The 25,769-nt window shown below is 38.7% G+C and overlaps 1 protein-coding gene across 1 annotated transcript in view; it reads left to right on the top strand.

Annotated features, from left to right (window-relative positions):
* The first annotated feature begins 2,051 nt into the window (after positions 1 to 2,051).
* Positions 2,052 to 25,769, top strand: part of ACVR2A (activin A receptor type 2A) — an 88,091-nt gene continuing 64,373 nt past the window's right edge. Inside the window, exon 1 of the mRNA XM_081241906.1 lies at positions 2,052 to 2,834. Coding sequence (XP_081098032.1) covers positions 2,780 to 2,834 — 55 coding nt within the window. The 5' untranslated portion in view covers positions 2,052 to 2,779. The remainder of the gene's footprint in view (positions 2,835 to 25,769) is intronic.

The following is a 25,769-nucleotide window of genomic DNA, read 5'->3' as shown; positions in this document are numbered from 1 at the left end:
GATACTGAGTTTAGTTCCCTGTACTACACAGTAGGTGTCTGTTGGTTATCTATTTTATATACAGTAAATATTTTTGAATTTTTTAAAAATGCAGAGGGTGGGAGTGAACACAGATTCAGGAACAAAATGGATAGTTACTGTTACTGGATATTAATAACTTGTACCATGGAGTTATTTTAACTATTAGAGAATAGTCTAGTGAAGACTTTGACTTGTTGCTCTTCTTTCATATTACAGAAAAATATTTTTCATATTCTCTTCCGTTCTTATACTGGAAATTTGGGTGGTAAGATAAGGAATATATTTTCAAGTTTTAGTCCTATTGCTGGTTATTCCAGTTATTCCACTTGCTCTGGTTTCACAATTCAAGAAAGATTGAAGCGATGCAGAGATAAGACAACAGTGGGGCCTGATTCAGGGCATAACTAACATCAAATTCCTGAATGCACTAAATAAAATACACTCTTCTCCTCCAGAAATGTCAGGGAATGGAAGATTTATATTTATTCCTTGACCAGCTCATAAAGTCCAGAGAACTACATAATATGAGATTACATTTAGACACCTTGAAGACCAACTAGGGACTTTTCTTAACTGTTGCACAATATCATTCAAATTCTGAGCACCACGACTTGGGAACTGGAAATCTTGGAGAGAGCTTAAAGAGCCACAATGATCACTAATAACCTTGACAAGCTGTAGAAATGGCCAGATAATTACAGGATGAACTTAATAGAAATACACAGTAATTTACAGGAAGAGAAAAATTAGACACTATAAGTACAAGGGAGAAGGTTTGGCTTTGTGGGAATCAGTAAACCATAAGCAAAACATGAATTAGCCATATAGTCCAGATGTTTTATTTTTTATTAATAAAACCCCAAAACTTGTAGATTACATGTGAGAATATTGTATTTAAGAAACAGGCAGTTATCCCCTAGTCACTTATACAGTTATTTATTAAGCACCTATCATATCAGGCTAGACATTCTTAGGGCTGGCATAAAACGGGGAAGAAGACGTAAGACCCCCATCTTCACGGAGCTCGCTAAAGTGTGGTAAATAACAAAGCTAGTACCTTTAATACTCTCTTCAGTTTGTATTCTGTAGTCAACTCGAGTACAGCAAATACTGTGAGCTCCCTGAGGCAGAGATCCTACTTTTACATTTTGGATCCCATTCCATGCCTAGCAGCATCTTTTAAGCAATCAACTTGGATTAAGGGGTAAAAATTAGCCCTAAAAGAACTAAAATTTGAAAGAGTAAACACTTGTCTGATCATCAGATATGTCGATCGAAATCTGCAGGTTTCCTCTTCAGCGCGTTTTAAATATTTGAGAACCTATTACATGCAGAACAATTCTCAACACAATGCTTTGTGTACAAAAGGGAAGGTGGGAATGGATTCATATTGCACATCATGATAATTGCTGTGGAAATCCTGCCCGGGTGGACAGCCGATCCTCCGCGGGTTATTTTTCCCCCTTTCTTTTCTCTTTTAGCCGAAAGACAAAACGCTTAAAGCAGAAGCCACAGGGGTGGGACACACCGCTAGGACTGGGGGTACAAACACCAGCTCCTACAGCTCGGCAGGCGCGGAGGACCGACTCCCACCTCCGGCTTCCCGGCGCCCGGGATTTCAGAGCGGACGAGGCGTCCCCCCAGAGGAAAGACAAGGCGCCGCAGACGCCCCCCCCGCCCCCCGGGGGGAGTCACCAGTCACCCGCCCCGCCCCGGGGTCCTGTTCCTCTTGGGCTCCCCCTGACCATTCGGGCGTGCGCTCCGCAGAGAGGCCAGTGGAGCACGATTAGGAAACCAGGCACTCGAGACCCCAACAGCATTTACTTGCCACCCACTGGAGCCCCACCGCCCAGCAGGCCAAGCAGGCCGAACCACGAGGCCTCGCGGTATCGAGCCTCCGCCCGCCCCGCCTCCTCGCCCTCCTGCCGGCCCCGCCCTCGCTCCCTCACCCCTCCCCCGCTCCCGCCTAGCTTCCCCGACAATCTCCTCGCGCTCCCGGCCCGGCACGCGCGCTGCGCCCGGCCGCCGCTGCCACCGCCGCAGCCGCCGCTGCTGCGGAGCGTTCCTCCGCGGTGCCTGGCTTCCAGCTTCGGGCCGGAACCGGAAGTTTAGGGGGCGGGGCCGGCGGAGGCCAGGGAACCGAAAACGCGGCCGAGCCCGGAGCCCGGAGCCGGAGCCAGATCCTGGACCAGAACTTGGCCGCCGCTTGCACTGCCGCCGCCTCCCGCCTCTCCTTCCCCGCGTCGCCGCCGCCTCGGCCGCCACCGCCGCGAGCTCAACCGCCAGTGGTCCGGCGGACTTTGGGTGTCCGGGCTGAAGGTCGGTCCGGACGTCGGACCCAGCTCGGTTCCCGGACTGTCCGGGCGGCAGCGGACGCCGCAGCCGCCGCCTCTTCGTCGCCTCAGCCTGGCGTTTTGTTCCGAGAGACCCGAGAGGCGAGCGGAGCTGACAGTGATTTTGACAGTGATTTAAACCCGCTTTTGTTGTTGTTGGCTTTTCGTTGTTTGGTTTTGTGTGTTGTGCTTGTGTGTGGCGGTTTTTCCCCTGTGGTGCATTTTTTTTAAAATTGTTGTGCTCGCTGTTTTTATTTTTCATTTTTTTTCCTCTTTTTTTGACCCCGTGAACGCTTTTTTGGTCGGGGCTTCCGAATATGTTTTATGACGGTTGATTTTACACCAGGAGGTTTGTTTCCGAGGAAGACCCAGGGAACTGGATATCTAGCGAGAACTTCCTACGGCTTCCCCGGCGCCTCGGGAAAATGGGAGCTGCTGCAAAGTTGGCGTTTGCCGTCTTTCTTATCTCTTGTTCTTCAGGTAGGTGCATGGAGCGCGGCGCGGCGGGGCTGCTGCCGCTGCCGCTGCCGGCGGCTGCGGTTGTTGTCGGGTCGACGAGCTTCAGCTGAGCCTGGGGAGGTTTCCCCCCACCCCGAGCCCCTCGGCGGCCGCCCCCCAGGGCTGATTATGATCTGGAAATCTCCATGAATTTTCCTCGTTTTGAGTTAGGCTGGTAAGAGTGACTGCTCTGTTGTTGTGGAAGTGAGAAAGTCATGGTTTGTGGCCGTAACACTGGATGACAGCGCTGGTTGGGTTGCAATTAAGCCGCAAATACCACAAGTGACAATTTATGCAAAGGTTTGAGACCCGAAAGGCGTATTCCAAAATGTCCTTTAGTGTGGCATCCTCCAAAATAAAGGTGGTTTTTTTTTGTTGTTGTTGTTGTTTGTGTTTTAACGTCTTTTAATTAGTGCTTCAGTGACTATCACAACAGAGATCAAGTCAGCTGCTACTTAATTTTGACCGTGAGAAACAATGCATTATATCAGCAATTTCATCTTGGTCTCCCCTCACGTTTTCTTCAACTTCAGTGTCCAGCAGTGTTAAAAATAGTTGTAGTTGTTGTTGTTGGAGTATTAGCAATAACCCAGTGCAGAAGAGATATGCCGCTGTGTGTTGGTAATGTGCTGGCTTTCAACCACCATTTATGTGCTCTTTTCTGGCAGAGATTTTGCTTACCTACGGAATACTTATTTTAAACGCGTTGTATTGAAGCATTGTTTTCGGTTTAGAACAGCCCATTTGAAATTGTTCACACTGTCAGATACACTATAGTCTTCCAGGGTTGGAAGAATAATCTGGCCCATTTATATTAGAAATTTTGATTTTGTGAGAACGTTCTGTGGTTGCAACCAGTGGTTGGAAAACTAGTCTTTTGTATTTGAAATTCTGTAAATGAATACAGCATCTAGCTCAGAGGTGTGCAAATGTACCTAAGAGGAGAGTTAGTTTGATAGAAGAAACAATTTTAAAGTGGCAGTGGATCTATTTATCCTAAAATTCAATATTCAGTTACTAGGTTGTGAGACAGAATTATAGGGGGACAACGAATTGACAGGTTTCGTGGCCATGTCTTTATCTCGTTTGCCACAGGGAAATTAGAGGGTGGTAGTCTTTTCTTTGTGTACCTCTGTGGTGTGTGTGTTTGTGTGTGTGTCCGTGTCCACCCATCCTCCCTGCCCCCCTTTTTAATAGAATCTTTTGTAATGTATAGAATTTTGCTGAATGGTACATTTCCTTGTGGTTAATAAATGGATAAAGTCTAGTCTTATGTCTGTAGTGGTATTGATCAGTTCCGGGTGGGCTGAATGTGTTGTGAAATGGCGATCATTGCCAGAGATTAACCAACAGAATCATGTCTGTTTAAATGGAAGAAAGAACATGCTTAAGGCAGGCTGACAGTTCTTTTTGTGCACGGTTTGGGGAGGAAGATAAACAATGGTGTCTCTGAAATGAATGAATACTGGATAACATTAAACCTCTTCCTTTGTGACATAACTTAACCATGTAGTTTTAATTTTTCCTGTACTACTCTTCCTCCTCTGGCCCTATATGTTCTGGTTGGTGAACTCCTCTTGTTCTCATCCCTTTTTCTGATCTTCTGCCCTTGAGGAGGAGGGGCATCATGGCCACTGACCAAGGAATTGTGGACATTATTCCCTCCCAGACCCACCTGAGTCACACTAATTGGTGAAGGAGGCTGTTCTTGAGCAGTCTCAAGGTATTCTCGAAAAGAAGGCTGTCGCTACAATTCTTACAGCTTCCTCTGCTTGGCTTGGGAATAAAAAGAATTGAGCATTAGTTTCTTGTAGGATTATTTTCACTGAGTCAGGAGGTTAATAGCTAAAATTTTGAAATAAAGTAATTTTGTTGCTGGAGAGCACATAGATATTGCACTTACATTAAGTATCGTTGCATAGTTTTTTTTAAAATAAACAATCCTAGTTGAACTAAAATATAATTCTGTTGAAGATAATTGAAATAAATCTTAAAGACTTTCATCCATATTTATACATGAGGATTTTTATTAAAGTATCTGATTTTTTAAAGGGCTTTTGTTATGCATCAAATGCACTCTAAAAAAGAATTTTTATGTTTTTTTTTTCCGAATTTATTTTTCTATGTAATATGTAATCTGACCTGCTGGAAGCATGAGGATGGCTATTTTTATGAGAATTAAAAAATTTTTCTGAAGTTGTAATTTTTTTTGTTTATGGGTATTTGATTTTTTTAAAAATCAGGTGAAGAACAGTAGTAAAGAGCAGTTTTATTTCAGATGTTTAGGATGGATGTTTACTCTTTTCTTTAGTATTTTGTGGACTTTGATTTTTCATTTTCCATCCCATGGTATGTATACTGGAGACTGATTATGTAGACTATTCCTCTAGGATATGGCTAAGTGTATAAATCACTCCTCTCATTCTGGGGGAAACATTTTTGAGTTTTTCCCTCATGCTGAAATGCCTTCACATTCCCTTTGATTTTGAATTTTTTCATTACTCTTATCCTTCCTCAGGTTCTGTTTCAAAACACCAATCTACTTCTTAGTTGTTTTGTTTTTAAAGCATTATGGTTAGTTTGTATCATCCTCCAAATTTGTTAAAATGTGAGGATGAGTTTAATATTTGCTCTGGGACTTAGGTTTATCATATCTAGAGTGATGCAGCTATTGTGGTATTTGAGTTGCATTGAATAAGTTGAGAATTCTCTTGGTTTCTGTGGGAACTGGAACAGTCTGGTCCATATATTTGATGAAATAAGAAATGGAAATACAGTAATTTTGTGCATTTTCTTCAGTTCAGCTAGGCAGTACTGTGGGTGTATGTGTGCACGGATGTGTGTGTATGTGTGGTTGAGGGGTCACTGGCAGTACAGTGAATCTTCTGGGACTCTTCTGAACTTTGACTAACAAGTGATAGATATTACATGCTTTGTTTTCAAAGGCAGAATCTCTCAAATATAGTCTGTGATCAAATTCAAATATAATATCTTGGAACATTAAGACCAGAAGAAAAACAAAACAACACACTCTCCCTCAATTCATTTTTTTCTGTTTATGATAAGACAGTAGTTCTCAAGCTTGGGTGACTTTTGCTCCCCAGCCCTGCAGCTCTCCCCCAGGGGCCATTTAGAGACGTATTCGGTTGTCACAACTGCGTGGGAGGAGGGGAGGGTGTGCTACTGGTATCTAGTGGATAGAGGATGGGATGCTGGCTAATCATCCTATGATGTACAGGACAGCCTTCCACAACAAAGAATTATCTGGCTCAGAATGTCAGTAATGTTCAGGTTGAGAAGCCCTATCCTAAACTCTTAATTTTCAAAAGCATTAGTGTATTAGTAAAAGGTCTCTGCTCCCCCTCACACAGTTAGTCATCTAAATTTTACAGGTACATGGTATCGATGATCTCCAGCTGACCTTGTATTTATTGAGAATTTTCATTATCTTGTAAAATTAGAATGATTAGAAAAATAGGCTATAGGTATACACATTATTTGATCCTATTATGCTTTAATAAAAATATTTTGCTGACTGTTTTGAATAAACTTTCTCCAGTCACTTGTTATAATGGAGTACTTATGAAGACGGCATATTCATGGATGTGATGAATGATTGGTCAAGGTATCAAGTTTAATTATATTTGTTTTGATTCAGTAGTTTCTTTGCAATAATACTCTTTAAGAATATTTCCTTTTATCCTTATTGAAATTACTGTGAGTGATGTGGTGGCAGCAGGTGTGTGGGGGTGGGGGAGGGAAGGAAGGAGAAGAAGGAGAGAGGGAGAGGGAGAGAGAGAGAGATTAATATGGTATCTGAAAGTTTTGTAAATTTTGTATGGAAGAAATATCTTCACTATTATATTTTACCTGAATGGAAAAACTGAATTTACGCCTTGAGTTTTGTTTTTTTTTAAGAGTATTTCCTTTACCTAGCAAACTTTAATTTTAAGAAACTTTTAAAGTAATTTCTTAATTACATAATTTTCTTGAGAATCATTATCTGGGTTTTGGTTACCATTAGACTCATTTAGGCTATACTGCTAAGTAATATTCTATGATCTATTGCAGACCCTTGTCCTTTTTGAGGTTAAAATTTGACCATAATTAAAAAGTGCTTACCTTGTTTTGAACTCTGGTTTTAAGGAAGTTAACCCAGCCAGCCAGGATAAGAATTACAGTGAAATACTTAAAATAAGTAGCACTAACCAATAGAGAGGAAAAATTCTGAAGTTGCTCCCACAGAAAAGTATACAAGTAAGTCTCATACTTCCTTTGTAACACATCTCCCCAGACATATCTCTGGTACTAACTGACATTTTCACCTTTTGTGTCCATCAGACTCATTGTTTCATGAGAAGTAAAGCATAACTAAACCAAATGAGATTTTAATAATCTTTAAATTGTCTCTTTAGATTCTAAAACTATTTTGTTGCTTTTTTAGTTTTGTCATAATTCTTATTTCTCATTGTTGGTATCTCATAAATCTGTGATTTAAATTTGTCTTTTCATGCTCCCTAATGTTCATGCTCCCTATCATGGTGCCCCTCAGTAAGTTAGGTAAGGTTGGCAACATTTGATATTGAGGTCACTAGCACTCCTCAGTTTTAGTCCATATTCTGTAACTCATCATTTCTTCCATTCCCTTTCATTGTGATTCCCTTTCTACTTTCTTCTCTTCTTTATCTTCTCTGTCCCTTCTGTACTTCCCTCCGTATACTGTAGGCTGCTTGCTTGTGGAACCCACTTGTTCCTTAGTCTCAGGGATGGCTCAGGAGGGCTCACCCTTGGTTTAAATCTAAAGGGATTGAATTTAGAATGCTTGAGAATTGACCAGATAGTCTTTTCTACTGTTCTTTCATTTGTTGGTTTCTGGGATACCGCACACACTTGGGACTGGTGTTACTCTCTTGGAAACAAATGGCTTGAACTTTACATTGCTCTGATTCATATCCCTTTTTAATATTCTGTTTTTCTTTAACTCTTGCTGCTTTCAAAAAGTCTATCTCTGATTATTATTCATTCATCACTTCCGTTTAAGCCAAAATTTGACCAGACCAGAGAGTATATTTATTGCCACAGCTGGGACCACATTAGACTTCCTCTGTGGTGTATTTAATTGTTAGGTTATAATAGTCATGTCTAGACAGAACATTGATTTCAAATTGACTATTGAACATGAAAGTTCCAGGAATAGTATATAGAGGAAGGAGAAGGAGAAGTCAAGAAGGTGAGAAAACTGCAGATAGCAATTGACTTTCCGTCATTCTCCAACTGTTCTGTTAGTCACTTTCATACACGCAACACATCTAGTGGTTACGCTTTGTTTAATAAAGGGGCCTAAAGGGAATGTGCTGTTGTTCCTGAGGTTGGATTTCTTAAACTATTAGTATGGTGACTTAAGGGGAAAAATGGGAAGTTCTTAAGTGGTTGTGGTGGTCAGTAGACTTGGGTTCTGGTGCCAGCACTACCACTGTACAGCTCATCTATCATTTCTCTTACCTGAATTATTGTAGTATCTTTCTAGCTATGACTAGCTAAGTTCCCTGCCACTAATTCCTCTTCCAATCCAACCACATACCTGCCAGACTGACCTCATTAAAAAATAAGTCTGAATATGTCACTCCTGCTTAAAACCTTTCATGGACTGTGAGTCACCTTTAACATAAAATCTGAAGTCTTAGAAGGGCATACAAGGTCCTTCTTCATTTAGATCCTGCCTGTTTTCTCTAACCTCTTGGTATAGAGGATAAGAGTATAGGCTCTGGAGTTAGACTTTCTTGCTTTTACATCCTCGCTTCACAACTTAACCTTAGGCAGATCACTTCACCTTTTGTGCTTCAGTTTTGTCATCTACAAAATGGGGATATTAATAGTGCCTACCTCACATAGTGGTTTGAAGATTAAATGTCAGATAAATTCTAGGTATTCTGCTGTGGATCTTCCTCAGCATGAGTCCTATATTCCAGATATACAAACTCAACTTGCAGTTTCCTGAATGTGTCCTCTTTTATTGTATATTAGTATGGTACTTTTGTACATGTTATTTCTTTCTTCTTTACCTGGCTAACTCCTTGTGTTTAAGACTGAGAAGTACCACCTCTTTAAAAACAACAGTTCTCTGCCACTCAGCACAAATTGAGTTAGTTGATTTCTATTCTTTATAAATGACCTTGATTTCAGTAATTAATGTAAATGTTTACTTGCATATATACAGTATAGACTCTGAGCTCTTTGAAGACATCTTCTCTTTATCCACAAACCCACTCCTAAAACCTGGTACACAATACGTGCTTAGCAAATGCTTACTGAATAAATGAAGTGACATTTTTTCATTTCTGGGCCTGAGTTTCTTTTGTGTATTAAAGCAATAAACTTGGATTAGGTGATCTCTGAACTTTGTTCCTACTCTAAAAGCTTTATGATTCTGTAGTTCTAAGGATATAGTTTAATAGTGACATTTTATTAAGAAAAAGTGATTTTGCTGGTTGTTTTTTGAGTATCCTTAAGTTCTGCCCCCTTTTTTTAATGCCGTGTCTCGGTTCCTTAGACTAAATCTTTTAATATAATTTGAATTGTATAGATTTAGAAGACATAGTAGAGTGCTTCAAATTCAGTGGCTTTCAGCTTTTTTGACCATAACCCACAATAAGAAATACACGTTGTCGTGACTCATTTCCCATATACATAAATATGTATGTGTATTTATCAGAAATAGAAGTTTCATGAACTTATTGTGTGCAGGACACTTTTGTTTGTTTTTATATTCTATTTCATTAACAAATTTTTGATTATGACCCATTAAGTAATTCAGTGACCCACTAATGGGTTCTAAACTCCTAAAAAATACTGGCTTTATTCTTTCCACCCAGTCCACTGAGTAGAGAAGGAAGCTGCCTACGTAAATATGTGCAATAAAAAATATGCGCAGTGAAAAATATGCTCATTATTTAATCTGCAATGGAGAACTTGTGCCTAGGTGCAGAATATAGGGAAAACTGGTCCCAAGGGAGAATATGGACCTACCCTGACTGAGCTCGTATCTCTCCTGGACTAACTGGATGACTTATGCACATACAGAGGTGCTAAAACAAAATTAGATTGTAATTTGAACAGTTCAGATTTTTTCATTTAGGAAAGGCTTGTTGGAGGAGATAGGTCCCAATAATAGGAAAAAAAAAATGTCTTGGCAGGAGGTTAAGTATCTTAATATGAGGGATTAGGAACAAAATGGAATGAGGAATACCAGAAAGCATTTGTGAGTAAACTTGACTATGGATGGAAGGCAAGTTGAAATGGAGGAATTTTTGACTAAATCTGAGGAACAGATTTCTGTGATGAAAAAGTGTTTATAACCGCTTGAAGTAGAACAGTCTCAGTCGAGAGGGTTAAATCCAGATGAAAAGTAATTAAAACCAAGAGGAGGTACGCGGGTCGATGTTGGAGACCCTGATAGATGTCCCAAATACTTATAGTATGTGGACTATAAAATAGAAAAACAGCCTGAAGATTAAGGTAGGATGGTAGCACTACTAAGTAAAATTGGTAAAGAAATAACATGCCAGAAGAAAATAGGAAGCACTTTCATAACTAAAGAAATTCTACAGATAGAGATGAATTTAGAATATTAAGCATGAATGAAAATATAAACAAAGATTTGGGAAAATAAGAGTTCATAAAAAACATGAGAGCATATAATATTCTTTAACACACATACACTGTATGGTGGATATGTCTCCATTGTGAGGTTGAGTTAATTCTAAGCTCTAGTAGCTCAGTGTGTTTTTTGTGTTTAAATAATGGTCAGATTCCAGTAATTGCAGTGATTGCTCATACTGGTCATTCAGATTATATTCTTTGAAACCTGTGTGAGGCATTTTCTTCACAGTAAATTATACTGTTTTATAAAAGTAGTTTTAGAAACTTTTCTGAAGTTGGTATATGTGATTCAGACCTGAATCCTAAACCTTTTCAATACCATTCTTTTGGACTAGATAAAAGTATTTTTTTCTTTGGCTGACTATCAGTAGCTGTAATCATATTAGGAATCATTATATTCTCTAATGTTGCTGAAGAAAAATAAATGTAAAGCAATGAGATAATTATTAGGAGGACTCGGGGGGATTGCCTTTTTAAAATGAATCGTCTTTACATATCATAGTAATAAGGCTATCTTATCTAAAACTTTTGAGAAAGGATTTTTTCCTACTTATGATTACTAACTATATTTTATAGAAATGAGACCTCTACTGGGAAAAATCTGTTGGTCTTCACATCTTTATGATATATTGTAAATCAAGCTTGCTCCAAGTCATTATTTCCAGAGGAAGAGGCATGGGCAAGTTATCAGATGTTGGTAAATTTCTAAAATGCTGAGATTAATTTTTTCAAATTTGTAAACCAAGATGTAGTAAATGAAATAATATGCCACATAACACAGTAGCTGGTTCCTAGTAGATCTTACATACATGTCAGTTTTTAACTTATCTTTAAAAACGTAATATGTAAAACATTTAAATATACAGATTCAGTTCTTGGGAGGTTTTAAAAATTTGCTAGTAAATTACTTATAAGTTAATATGAAATAATATTCTGACTAAACGATTCAGCCAAAGAAAATATCAATAACGCTGCCAAATAGGTGCCAGGAAACATCTAGAACATTCAGCTATCATAGTTCTTTTACAAAGTTCTTTAAGGTCTCATTGTTCTAGCATGCGTTAAAAGGAAACGTTGGCATTAAACCTTCATCTTTATGTATTTGTTGGAATTTAAAGTATTTCTCATAGGAAATTTCACCTAAACCTTAAGTGTTTTAAAACTTTTCATGTAAAATCTTGAAAGATTCTCAAGTCAGTTTTGGGGTACCAGTACCAGCTACCAGCCACAAGCTTCGTAAACACGATCACTGGAGTTTTGAGATCAATATTTTGAATGTGATATAATATTTTGGACTAAAACTTAAGAGTCTCTCATTTAAATTCCTGCTTTCCTACTGACTCTTCTTTGACCTTGGTAACCATGCAGACTTTACTCATCACTAACTTAAAGAGGATGAAATAAGTATTCATTCATTTAACAAATAAATATTGAACTACATGCTAGGGGTACTGCTAGGTGGTTGGGATGTAGCAGTGAACAAGACAGACATGAAAATGCCCTCACAGAGCTTACAGTCATAAAGTAAGTAGTCAAATGAATAAAATAATTACAAATTGTCATATGTGCTCTGACAGGGTTCTGAGAGGGTAACTCTTTATTTGCCTCACGTCACCTCTCACAGTCTCTAATTATTCAGTTTATTTATCTACCTATTTATCATCTGTTCTTTCCACTACTAGAGTGTAAATTCTGTGAGAGAGAGTTTCTCACTTATTCATCACAGTACCCCCAGGTCATGGCACGGTTTCTGGCACAGAGTAGAAGCTCAGTAAATATTTGGCTGGCTGCCTGAAGAAATGAATGCAAGGATGGGACTGGAGAGATAGATAGGGACAAGATCCTGCAAGGCTTTTGATCTAAGCTGGGAAAGAGAATAAAATCCAAAGGGCAATGGAAAGCAAAGAGCTTTAAGGAGGAGCTTGACCTGGGTTATGTGTTAAGATCACTGGCAGCTATCTGGAAAATATATTGGAGGTGTGTAGGAGTGAGGAGGTGAGACCAGTTAGGAGACTGTTACATCAACCTAAGCTAGAGAGACTCTCTAAGATCCTTTCTAGCTTTGTATTCTAGAACTTGCCTACACTTACCAGTCTTCCTCTCTTATTTTACTAGTTACCCCATTTTTTCCCCTACTTATTATTACTTAAGAAAAATGGATAGCTTATTGTGGATATGAGAACTGAATATGTCTCAAAAAAAAAAAAACCTCAAAAACAGATAAAACACAGACCAGAGGTTATTGAATTTTTGTGGCAAATGCCTATCTTTAGATTCCATGCACCTGCTAATTTATATTCTTACTAACCATTCCTATTTCTCTCTGAAACTTTGGCTTTACTTCTTTTCAAATGCCTATTTAAAAAAATAATGTCACTTTATTGTTTTAACATGTAATATACGGTATTGTTGATATGGCTGAAGATTTGGAAGCGAAAACTCAGCATATTTTGTATCTTAATTCTTAGGAATTTGATATCTTTATGGGTTATCAAGGTTTTACAATAAAGACTGAAAGGATAAATAGTTAATACTGTGGGCTATTATTTTTACTCAGGGCTATCGCCTCTGTTAAGTAGTTAGCTTGAATATTTTTATCTGAAAGATTTCAAGCCTCTACTGTTAGTGGGAGGGGGAGGTGGTGCTTGGCACAGGGAAATCAACTATATTGGCAGAAGTTCAGCAGCATCATCTTTGACTAGGGAAAAACTGCATTATTACACAGAGATAAAGCCAGAAGAGACGTTAAACTTTACTGAATTTAGCAATATAATAGTGGCTGCCTCTTTTCATTTGGTTTCATTTAGTTTCTTTCGTTTTGGAAGTAGGTAAACCTAACTGCCCGTCTTTGGTTAGCCAATCTTCTTCTCTAAAGAAGTGTAGCTTCACCCTGTAAATATTACAGGCCATTTTATTTATTATGACCTTAAAGTAGTTCTAGAAGAAGAACTGGTCCCTAGGCTTTGTGCTACTTGGTAGTGGAGTTTCATACATACAAGGTTAGTGAGTAGAATTTGCTAATTAATTTTTTTTTAAGCTAAGAGTTGAAATTAACTTCTGTAAGTACATTTTAAAATGGTTTGGGGAGAAATGAGAAGTCAAAGCTAAAAGAAAATGATAAAAAATGAGTAAGGGCAGTTGCAAGATATTAATTATTCAAGATGAGCATGGTAATAGTAAAGCAATTTGATTAGTAGGCATTCAGAAGAAGAATAAAATCCCTTTCTAAATGACCATCCTTTTATTCTCTATAAATATTGCATAATAAATCTTTCCAGGTAACCTTTTAAAATATTCTGTTCTTTAGTTCTTTAGAGATACATAATACCAGTTTGGGTGTTGAATTAGGAAATTAATTGCTAATTTAATTGTTTGTTAAAATGTAAATAGAGATTGCCTATTAGCTGAGAGGGCTAGAAATAATAGAAGCAATTAAATTAGTAGGGTTTAACTGCTGAGAGGACCTAACAAACTATCAGGTACTATTTTCTCTATTAACTGTCTCTGTCAGAATCATTTTTATGAAGAATATACTACTCAAACTGAAGAATAAAATAAAATTAAAAGCTTAGGGTCAGAGAAGAATATTGTTACATATTTTTTCTTTTTGAATCAGTGAAGGGTAGTTTTGGTCTTTTATCTACAGATGTTTCACCGTTGTAGCCCAAGAATAGCCCTACATCAAGATTTGTAATTCTTAGTCTAGCAACATATATTTAGCAACCCTGATTAAGCAGTATTTTTATAATTGATATCTAGTCTTATTTCCATGATACGGAAAGAAATCAGCTAAGAGAGCATAAGAGTAGATGAGACTAGTCTGTTATAAGATTATAGACTTTTCCACCTTTGGAACATGTGGTTACCCAGCAAGGACTAGTTACAGAAATAGAAGCTAATCTTTTTTTTTTTTTTTTTTTTTTTTTACATTTTCAACTTTATTAGATAATGCCAAAGGAAATTTCTTCTTTTTCATAATCATAATAACTTTATAATAATCATAAACTTCATAGTAGAGTTACAGAAGAGAAAAGATTGATAGGGTTAAGTCTACTTTGTGTCCACACTTTTTTTTTCTGCTTTATAACAAATTTAATCAGTTATAGATATACATATGTTCCCATATCCCCTCCCTTTTGCATCTCCCTCCCACCCTCCCCATCCCACCCCTCCAGGCGGTCACAAAGCACCGAGCTGATCTCCCTGTGCTATGGGGCTCGGCTGTAGAAGCTAATCTTGTTGGTACAAGCGTAGCTGTTGCTTGCAAAGAATGGTTTTCTCAAAAACAAACAAATAGCAGTAGGTCCTTCATTTCAGATTCAGTGAAAGTAGTTAATTATGCAGTTTGGGGGCAGGTATAGTAGAAACAACAAATATTCTGTAGGGAGAAAACTTATGTGTTGGGTCTTTCTTTACCATGGTGTGATATACCATGTGAACTTGAGAAAATTCCATAACCTTAGTTTATTCATCTGTAAAATGGAGTTTATAATACTGCCTCACAAGATTACAGTGAGGATCAAAGACTGCATGCACAGACATAAGCACACTCATACATGTGTGTGTATATATATACACACACATACATACATATGAAGCTTTTAAAACTTCATAATGTTATTCAAAATATTTGTAATAAATGATTTTTTTCAAGGAGAGCAATAGGAGAGGTTCAAGTGAACTGTAATAACACTTTTAATTCAGAATTTGTGATTCTTCATCAGTAGACATTTATCTTTACCCTGTGAATAAAGGAATTAATTCTGTGAACCACTGAATATAAAATCTTAGAAGAATGTCTATTCCTTACAGTGACCCATAGCTCCTACAAACAAATCAACTGTTTCTTATTCCTCCAAACTTTTTTTCCCACTTGCCTTCCATTAATACTTAGGAGGGGGACCATATCTGACTTATGCACTGTAGTTTCCCCAGTGTTTGACACATAATAGGTGCTTAACAAGTATTTGTGAATGAATATTGAATGCTTTCAAGTGCTTAGGATAGAGTCCACAGACTTTTTTGTAAAGGGCCAGATAGTAAATATTTTAGTCAGTCTCTTTTGGAGCTACTCAGCTCTGCCAGTTGTAACACAAAAGCAGTCATAGACAATACGTAAATGAGTCAGTGTGACTGCGTTCCAATAAAACTTTATTTATAGATACTGGAATTTGAATTTCATATAATTTTCATGTGTCACAAAATAGTATATTCTTTTTTTCAACCATTTGAAAATGTAAAAACCATTGTTCAGCATCTGTACAGCTGCAAACTGGATTTGACCCATGGGCAATAGTTTACCAACCCCTGGCATAGTGCATTGTATAAGTAGCACCCTCCTCCAACTTAGAAATAAATATATTATTTTCCAAAAACTTTGTGTGGAACCTGGGAAGCATTTTCTTATAGGATGATCATCATCTGTGTTGGTTACGTTCCCAGACCAATCTACAAGCCTGTTTTACCTCCAGTGTTCTGTATTCCAGCAATACAACTTTATCCCTAGGAATAACACTGTGTCTGAGGGAAAATGGATTTAGTATTCCTTCTCAGACCAGAAGAAACACAGACTCTCCCCAGCACTATCAGAATTTCCTTCTTCCCTGATCTCTCATTTCAAGTACCCTGCTCCCTGGGGCTTCAGTAGGGTGGTATGGTGACAGGACTAAAAAGCGCTTTGTGTATGTGATTAGGGAGGAGAAAGGTGGTCGGGAGAGAAGAATGAAAGAAAATAGAAAATATCAGGATGAATCACACACGGTAGGGGTAGTACTGTTTTGTGAAACCTCAGTTAGGTGTGTGATTGTATGTATACATGTACTGGTTCACAGTGAAAAATGTATTTCTTACTGTGATTTGTAGTCAGAACGTTTAAAAGCCTGTGGTTCTAAGGGTTTGAGATACTGATCCTGAGATCTTTTTTCCCCTCTTACTGCATATGAGAGCCAAATGAAAAATATAAAGGAAGCCTCTTGACCACTTGGGACAGTGTGTTTCCGGTAGAGTTACCTTATGAGGTAGTTAACCTGTCTTACAGGTGAGAAAACAGGGTCGTACAGCTAATAAGCATCATAATTGAGATTCAAACAGATTCTTACCTTATTTAAGAATATGTGCTTGAGCTTCCCTGGTGGCGCAGTGGTTGAGAGTCCGCCTGCCGATGCAGGGGACACGGGTTTGTGCCCCGGTCCGGGAAGATCCCACATGCCGCGGAGCGGCTGGGCCCGTGAGCCGTGGCCACTGAGCCTGTGCGTCCGGAGCGTGTGCTCTGCAATGGGAGAGGCCACAGCAGTAAGAGGCCCGCGTACCGCAAAAAAAAAAAAAAAAATGTGCTTGATACCTTATACCATGTTGTTTTCCCTGTAGGGAAAGAAGCCATGTATGACTTGCGTTGTGTTTCAGAGGATGAAAGACATCCCAATTGGTGACAGCTCACCAGATTTCTTGAGACATTGGCTTAAGTATTAGGACAGGGCCACTGGAAGAAAATGGTTAGGAACTCTATATGAAGAATGACATGATGTGTTAGAAAAGAAGGGGCTCTGTCATTTTACCTTTAATTTTTCTTAGTTCTCCTCTGTACTACTGTCCCTGCTCCTTCATACCTCACCACCAACATGGACTGTTAATTCATACTAGAAACAGCAAGGAAGGGTTTGAGGATGAGGTTTAGTGAGGAAGAGTAATATAATCTTGTCTTTAGCTGAACGGAGAATGAGGAGGGAAACCCAAGTAGCTGGGCCACCTGGCCACCCAGGTGAATTGGCTGTTCCCAAGTGGCAGTGTGTAAGTGGGTGTAGGTAGAAAAGGACCTGCTATTAATTGTGATATAAGCCGAAGTCTTGGCTTTGGAGACTTGTAGCTTTGATATGCTAATTGAAAATAGTTCTTTTTTAGTTATTAAAGGAAAGCCTCTCTTAAGCAATACTTGGTTAGTCTAGACTTAGTTACCCATTTTAGGTACTTAAAAATCAGAAGCCATGTTCAAGACATCTCTTTCTCGTATGTATTAAGTTAGCAAGTATGGTGAAAACAAATTGATGCTGATTCTGATTTCTAACTTGATTTGGAACTGTCTTGGGAAGAAGTAGATTGATAGGAAGGCTGTTGTTCTTAACTAGAAAAGTAATAAAACGATAGCAGACAGATACCTGGTTAATTGAATGGAAAGATGACAGATACTTGTAAAATGTGTTTATCTTTCTCAAGCTAAGTTGAGATTCTTGATTTTGCAATGGGAATTACTAATTCATATAGAAAAAGTTTCAACTAGTAATATCTGAAGACTTGGACTTAATATCTTTTAGCCCAATCTCTTACGCCTGTGGTACTGCTTACCATGTTCTGCATTATAATTGCTTGTGAATGTGTCTGTCTTCCAGCTGACCTGGAGTTCTTTTAGACTCATTCATTATAGTGCTAAGTTAGTATTTGATGTAGGTTAAGAGCATTGGAGCCAGAGTGACTGGTGATGTATCTTGGCTCCATTATTTTCTGTCTCTGTGACCTAGGGCAAGTTATTTAACCTTTCTCATCTGGAAAATGGAAATAATAATGGTACTTACTTTATACAGTTGTTATAAAGTGTAAGTGAGTTAATATATCTAAAGTGCATTGAATGATATCTGGCATGTAGTAGGCATTCTGAATACTCAATAAAAATATTACTCGAAAGATAAAACACAGACTGGGAGAAAATATTTGCAATATTTGATAAAGGATTGTTATCCAAAATAAACAAAGAACTCTTAAGACTCAACAAGAAGAAAGTGAACAACCCGATTAAAAAATGGGCCAAAGATACCTCAGATACCTCACCAAAGAAGATATGCAGATGGTAAATAAGCATATGAAAAGATGCTCTACATCATATGTCATCAGGGAAATGCAAGTTAAAACAACTAGGTACCACTACACTATTAGAATGGCCAAAATCTGGAACACTGACACCACCAACTGCTAGCAAGGATGTGGAACAACAGGAACTCTCATTCATTTCTGGTGGGAATGCAAAATGGTATAGCTACTTTGGAAGACAGTTTGGTGGTTTCTTACAAAACTAAAAATCCTCTTACCATATGATCCAGCAATCATGCTTTTTGGTATTTACTCAAAGGAATTGAAAACATTTTCACACAAAAACCTATACACAGATGTTTATAGCAGCTTTATTCCTAATTGCCAAAACTTGGAAGAACCAAAATGTCCTTCAGTAGGTTAATCGATAAATAAACTGTGGTACCTCCAGACAATTATATATTTTTCAGCACTAAAAAGAAATGAGCTGTCAAGTCATGAGAAGACATGGAGGAACCTTAAATGCATATTACTAAGAGCCAGTCTGAAAAGGCTATGTACTGTATGATTACAACTATATGACATCTGGAAAAGGAAAAATTATGGAGACAGTAAAATGATCAGTGGTTGCCAGGGATCGGGTGGGAGAAAAGGGATGAATAGGCAGAGAACAGTATTTTTAGAGCAGTAAAAATACTCTGTGTGATTTTATAGTGATGGGTATATGTCATTATACATTTGTCTGAACCCATAGAATGTACATCACCAAAAGTGAACCCTAAGGTAAACTATGGAATTTGGGTAATTGTGATGTATCAGTGTAGGTTGGTCCTTGGTAACAAATGTAACACTCTGGTGAGTGATGTTGATAATGAGGGAGGCCATGCATGTGTGGGGTCAGGGGTGTATATGGGAAATTTCTGCACCTTCCTTTAAATTTTATTGTGAACCTAAAACTGCTCTTAAAAAAAAAGGCTTTAAAAAAATAGTTGCTAATGCTGCTTGTTGTTTCTGTCTAGCACAGTGCCTAGCTTTAAACTGTTTATTGAATATGAATGAGTACAATATAGTGAATCTAAAACTGAGGGCATTCTCGTATATTTAGTGAGAAACTGACCTTTGGCAGATGGCCATGCTGTTTTGTTTAGGATACAGTACTGTTTGTTTTATTTACAACATTTAAATTTATTTATATATTTATTGGACTCTGGTTTAATTCTAAAACATCAGCTGGTATCCAGGGAAGAATACAGTTGGCTCTCCCTGGGTTCCCCATCCATGGATTCAACCAATTGGGGATCAGAAATATTTGGGGAAAAAATTCCAGAAAGTGCCAAATTTGCTGCACATTGGCAGCTATTTCCATCGCATTTGCATTGCATGAGGTATTATGAGTAGTCTAGAGATGATTTAAAGTATACATGAGAATGTACAGGTTACATGCAAATACTGCATCATTTTATAGAAGGGACTTGAACATCCTCTGGTTTTGGTATCCTTGGGAGAGGTGGGTGGGGAAGGTGTCCTGGAATCAGTCTCCCTTGGATACCCAAGGACGACTGCACTAACATTTCCAGTTATGTAATTTGGTGGTATTGTTTTATATAGAAATATGGGGAGATCTTTTCAGAAAACTATAGAGTGGAGTAGTGCATCACTCAGTAGTATCAATATATTCACAAATGAGAGGACCTCAAAATCTTTTTTCCAAAGTGGGATAAAGACAAAAGGGAGCGAAACTGAGTTATTTGTAGTGAGGTGGATGGACCTAGAGTCTGTCATACAGAGTGAAGTAAGTCAAAGAGAAAAACAAATACCGTATGCTAACACATATATATGGAATCTAAAGAACAAACAAAAAAATGGTGATGAAGAACGTAGGGGCAAGACGGGAATAAAGCCGAAGACCTACTAGAGAATGGACTTGAGGACATGGGGAGGGGGAAGGGCAAGCTGGGAGAAAGTGAGAGAGTAGCACTGACATATATACACCACCAAATGTAAAATAGATAGCTGGTGGGAAGCTGCTGCATAGCACAGGGAGATCAGCTTGGTGCTTTGTGACCACCTAGAGGGGTGGGATAAGGAGGGTGGGAGGGAGGGAGATGCAACAGGGAAGAGATATGGGGATATGTGTATATGTATAACTGATTCACTTTGTTATACAGCAGAAACTAACACACCATTGTAAAGCAATTATACTCCAATAAAGATGTCAAAAAAAAAAAAGACAAAAGGGAGTGGGTGTGTTAGGGGAATAACTGTAACTTCCAAAAGTGTATGTAGTTTTATTTTCTCAATATTTGGATATCATCACTTCTGGGAGGGTAGGGTAACTTCTTTTTATTAATGCTTTATAGTTTTCTAAGTGATTTCATGTATGTTCCTATTTGATCCTGTGTGAACCTATTTGAGATAGGTTTCATGTTGTTTTGTTTGTTTGTTTGTTTGTTTTAGCTCAGACTCTAAGATAATAGAATTAGTCTGAAGTCACTAACCAGTGGAGCTAGAACTTAAACCCTAATTTTTAAGTTCTGTGTTCTTTTATAAAAGTAAAGACCAACTTTTGCCTCATTATCCTCTGCTGTCTCCCACCCTAGGGAAGGAAGTGTTTGCAGCCATTTATACTAGAGGTAGTTGCTTTGCAGATAATCCTTATACCACATTTTAAGAAATTCATGCTTGGCGCTGGGCAAGGCGGGAGCCAGAAGTAGCAATACAGCAGTAGGAAGCACTAAAATGAGCTCTAATTCCAGGGCAGAGGTTGTTTTGCTCTTGCTTGGATAGCTTGATGGCAATCATAAATCCACATATGTTAATTATTGCTGAAGGAAATTTGTAGGTAAATCCTGCCTTTGATTGCTTCAGAAGTGCTTTTCTTAATCACTTTTTGCTCTTGATGAAGAATGGTTAAAATTGTTTTCCTAATGGGCCATTATTAGGTTAAGGCCCATTACACATGTGCCACAATTTTACATTATTACATTTCTTTGGTCAAAATTGGAACTGGCAAGTTATATCACAGCTCAATCATTACGTAAAACAATGATGTTATTAATTATTACCATTTGTTAAAACAGCCATTATTAATAGTCACCGCTTATTGCATGCTCTGGGCTAAGTGCTTTTAAGTTTTAGTGATAATGTGTGTGACTCACCCTACAAGATTAAGTATTATCCCCATTTTATAGGTGAAGAAACTGAGATTCAGCGATTTGCCTAAGATACCTAACTAAATAAGTAGCAGAGCCAGTGTATGTAGCCTAGATCTGCAGGGATTAAATCTATTATTCTATTGAATCACATATTCTAAAATGTGTATTAAAACAGGAGTTACCAATTCCAGTGCAATGCGACTTTCTTTGAACCTGTTCTGCCAGGCTTCCCTCCCCCATTCCCACTCTGACAGCAGCTGCTATTTGTGGTACTCCTCAAATCCTATGATGTAGTAAAAAATGCTGAATTATCAAATTGAATTGTTGATAATATATCATGGGTACTGTAGCTGATATAGCAGAACTTTCTCCACCTCTTAAATGAAAGTAATTGTTTGTCCACAGCTGTTTAAAGACTGAGAAACAGAAGTTGTTCCTTTTGGTTATACAGTGAGCCAGAATCAGAACTAGGTCAGAATTCATTTGCTCTGATCACCACTTGAGTAATTAGTGAATCAAATGATCAAAGTAAATGCATCTTTTAAAAATGATTATCGTTGATTCAGAGAGGTTGAATTAATTGAAATTTGCTCATGTAGAACAAGACAAATCCAAGGTTCTTTTTGACTCATATTTGGAAAAGAATTTAATGATAGTGGTTGTTAATTGCTTACTTGGTGCCTGTTACCTATGATTGGTGGGTGAAGAAGAACATGTTAGATAGACAAGAATGAGTGGTTCTGGCATTTGGATTTGTGATTCCCTTGCCTGCATTCATATTAAGACAGATTGGTAGGGACTTCGCTGGTGGCACAGTGGTTAAGAATCCGCCTGCCAATGCAGGGGACACGGGTTCGAGCCCTGGTCTGGGAAGATCCCACACGCCGTGGAGCAACTGAGCCTGTGCGCCACAACTACTGAGCCTGCGCTCTAGAGCCCGCAAGCCACGACTGCTGAGCCTGCGTGCTGCAACTACTGAAGCCCACGTGCCTAGAGCCCGTGCTCCGCAACAAGAGAAGCCACTGCAATGAGCCCACACACCGCAATGAGAAGCCCGCACAGCACAATGAAGAGTAGCCCCCGCTCGCCGCAACTAGAGAAAGCCCGCACAATGAAGACCTAACGCAGCCAAAAATTTAAATAAATTAATTTTTAAAAAAAGATTTAACACACATGTTGTTTATCAAATCCAAGGACTTCAGTTTTCTATTACTATAACTTTTAAATTATAAATCAGCTTGCAGAAAACTGAAAGATGATGAAGAGAATAGAAAGAAGAGGAAGTCCCTCATTTCTGTGTTTCTTAGGCTAGGAATAATGAATAAAAGGTGGCAAATGAGTAGTAGAAACTAATAAATCCATAGGGATTTGATTTGAATTTAAGTGACTGAATTTATAGAAAAACTTTAATATTGTTGTATCCTGAATCCATGTAGCTATAACTGAAACCATCTGTCATTTAAGGGGTACCTACTGTGTGCTCATTATTATGCCAATTACTATGGAGGTTACAAAAGGAATATGAAGTCTTTGATTGTCTAAGAAACTAGTCACTTTGGAGTGATAAACCTTACACTCTAAACATAATACACATTCTGAAACTGAAAATGTAATATAAAAACATTTCATATGTTAATTATTAAAATTAATGGTGTTAGGCACTAACAGACATTTCTTTCTCTATTTGGGGGGAGGGGAGGCTTTGGTTATCTTTTAGGACTTCGCTAGGTGAGGGATGCCTTTCAGGTTCTACTTGGTCTAGTCTTCTTGAGTCCTTCTGGGCTTTGTTTTTTCTGAATTTATTGCCGCTAAAATAAAAGCACCATTTGGATGGGGATTATGGCCCTCATGTTTATCACTGCATCCCTAGTGTCCAGTGCTTAATAAATATTTATTGAATATGTTAATGTGAAGGAGTCTTTCTTTTTCTTCTCACTGTCTTGAAAAGTTTCTATCCTACCTTCTGTTTTCTTTGTTATCCTAAAGTACGTGAAATAATTCCCTCAAAGATTAATGATTTTCTAATTGCCTAATCTAAAGGATTCTTGTTATCTGTATTCGGTTACTACTTGACTTTCTTGTAACTTTGATGCTATTGTCTAGCTGTTCCTTCTTGAAATTCTTTTGTCCCTTTAAACTCTCTCAGTGTTTCTGACTACAGCTCCTCACCACGTCAGTTTTTCAATCTGCCCATCCTTTTAGTTTTGCATTCCTCAGAGTTCAACCTTATGGAATTCTTAGTCCATATAACCTTCCCTGCTGAAGTAATCCCATTTCTCTTCTTTATTTTTTAACTAAATGTAGGTATCCATAGTTATATCTCTAACTTTGATCTTCCTCTTGAGCTCCAGACTTATTTATTAGCCATCCAGTAAACAATAAGCATATGTCAGAACTGGGAATATAGAGATGAGTAAGACACAGTCTTTACTATAGAGGACACACAGCTTAGTTGGAGGAGAATGATTAGTAAACTAGAAATTATGCAGCACATTATGTCAATATTAGAGTGCCTGGGACTGTAGAAAAAGATAGCCTGGGGCTTTCCTGGTGGCGCAGTGGCTGAGAGTCCGCCTGTCGATGCAGGGGACACGGGGGCACGGGTTCGTGCCCCGGTCCGGGAAGATCCCACATGCCGCGGAGCAGCCGGGCCCGTGAGCCGTGGCCGCTGAGCCTGCGCGTCCAGAGCCTGTGCTCCGCAACGGGAGAGGCCACAACAGTGAGAGGCCCGCGTACCGCAAAAAAAAAAAAAAAAAATAGCCTGATTCAGTTTGGAGGGAGTCAGGTAATGTTTTCCCTCAGTGATGCTTGAGGTGATAGAAGGATGATTAGAATTTTATCAGGTGAATAAAGTGGAAAGACTATTTTACATTGTCTTGTCAAGTCTGGTGGATGTGCTTCCTGGTGGTAAGACAGCCAGTATGGAAACCTCAAGGTCTAAGGACATAAAGCCTCAGGGCAGAGAGTGAGAATTGTCCAGTGGAGCCAATGTCAATACCAGCAAAATGGTACGAAGTATTAAGTCCAGAGGGAGAGAGGTGACTGTAAGAACAGGAAAGTCAATTACAGAATCCATTACTGCTCAGTCAAAAGCAGTGTGTGTAAGGAAATGATTTAGGCTAAGGCTCTGAAAGTGATGTGTGCTAGATTTGCCCTTTTCTGTGATACCTGTTGTATATTATAATAGTGGTCATAGTAAATTAATGCAGAGCTTCTCAGACTTTAATAGGCATATGAATCACTTGGAGATAATGTTAAAAATGCAGATGTTGATTCATTGTGTCTGGAGTGGGGCCTGAGGTTCTACCTTTCTAACAGGCTCCCAGTGATGCCATGCTGTTGGTCCCTGTACTTCGAGTAGAAAGGGACTAAAGGAACTGAGAGTGGCCAGACAGATGCAGAGGAAACGACTTATATGGGGCATGAATAATTATTACATGTCAGATTTGAGGAACTGGAATTAGTTCGTGAGACCTAGATCATAAGCCATATTATGGGGCATGGAACAGTGATGGGTGAGTGCAGAGGTGAGCAGGGATCAGGACTTGATTTTCGAAGGAGTGTTAACTTCATGTTGAAGGCTGTGGAAGGGCCATTTTGAGCCAGAGAGTGCTTCGTCAGGTTAGTGCTATTTAGCATAAAGAGATGCCTTAAGTCTTCAACAGGGTGAGCGAGGTCAAAGTACTTGTGGCTCATCCTGATAAAGTAGTTGATGATATAGGTCTAAGCTGGAGAAAGATTTGAGTCTTTGGGCAGTAGATTTACAGGCGTGAAATCAACTTGGCAGAAGAAGAAGAAAAAAGAAAACCAAAGATCAAATGCTTTGAAATGCTGATTTTTTCAGAGTAGGGGGAGAGGACAAGGAAGAGCTTGTAGAGGAGAACCAGCTGTGGCCAGAAAGGTAGAAGGAAGACTCGTGTCATTGTAAGAAATCTAGATGGAGGGAATATTTGATGGTGCCAGAGAGATTAAATAAGATAGAGCCTGAAAAGTCACCACTAAATTTGTAAATTTGGAGATTATTTGTAACTTTAGCAAGGACATTTCAGTGGAATGGTGGAGACAAAAACCATGTTGTAGAAGATGGGGAGTGAATTGTGAATAAGGAAGTAGATTTGGTGGTGGCCGATTACTTTTTAGGAAATGTTGGCTGAGAAGGGATGTAAAGAGATGGAAGAAAGCTAAAGTTGAGATGTTTATGTGCTTGAGGAGTTGGTTCAGGAGAGAGCTAATAGAAAGGGAAAGATTAAAATGTAAACCTCTTGGAGCCAGAAACTTGGGTGCCACCTTCAATGCTTCTTAGTGT

This window comes from Mesoplodon bidens (assembly GCF_964165515.1).
Source record: "Mesoplodon bidens genome assembly, chromosome: 8".
In the NCBI taxonomy this organism is placed as follows: domain Eukaryota; kingdom Metazoa; phylum Chordata; class Mammalia; order Artiodactyla; family Ziphiidae; genus Mesoplodon; species Mesoplodon bidens.
This window is presented reverse-complemented; position numbering and strand designations above follow the sequence as displayed.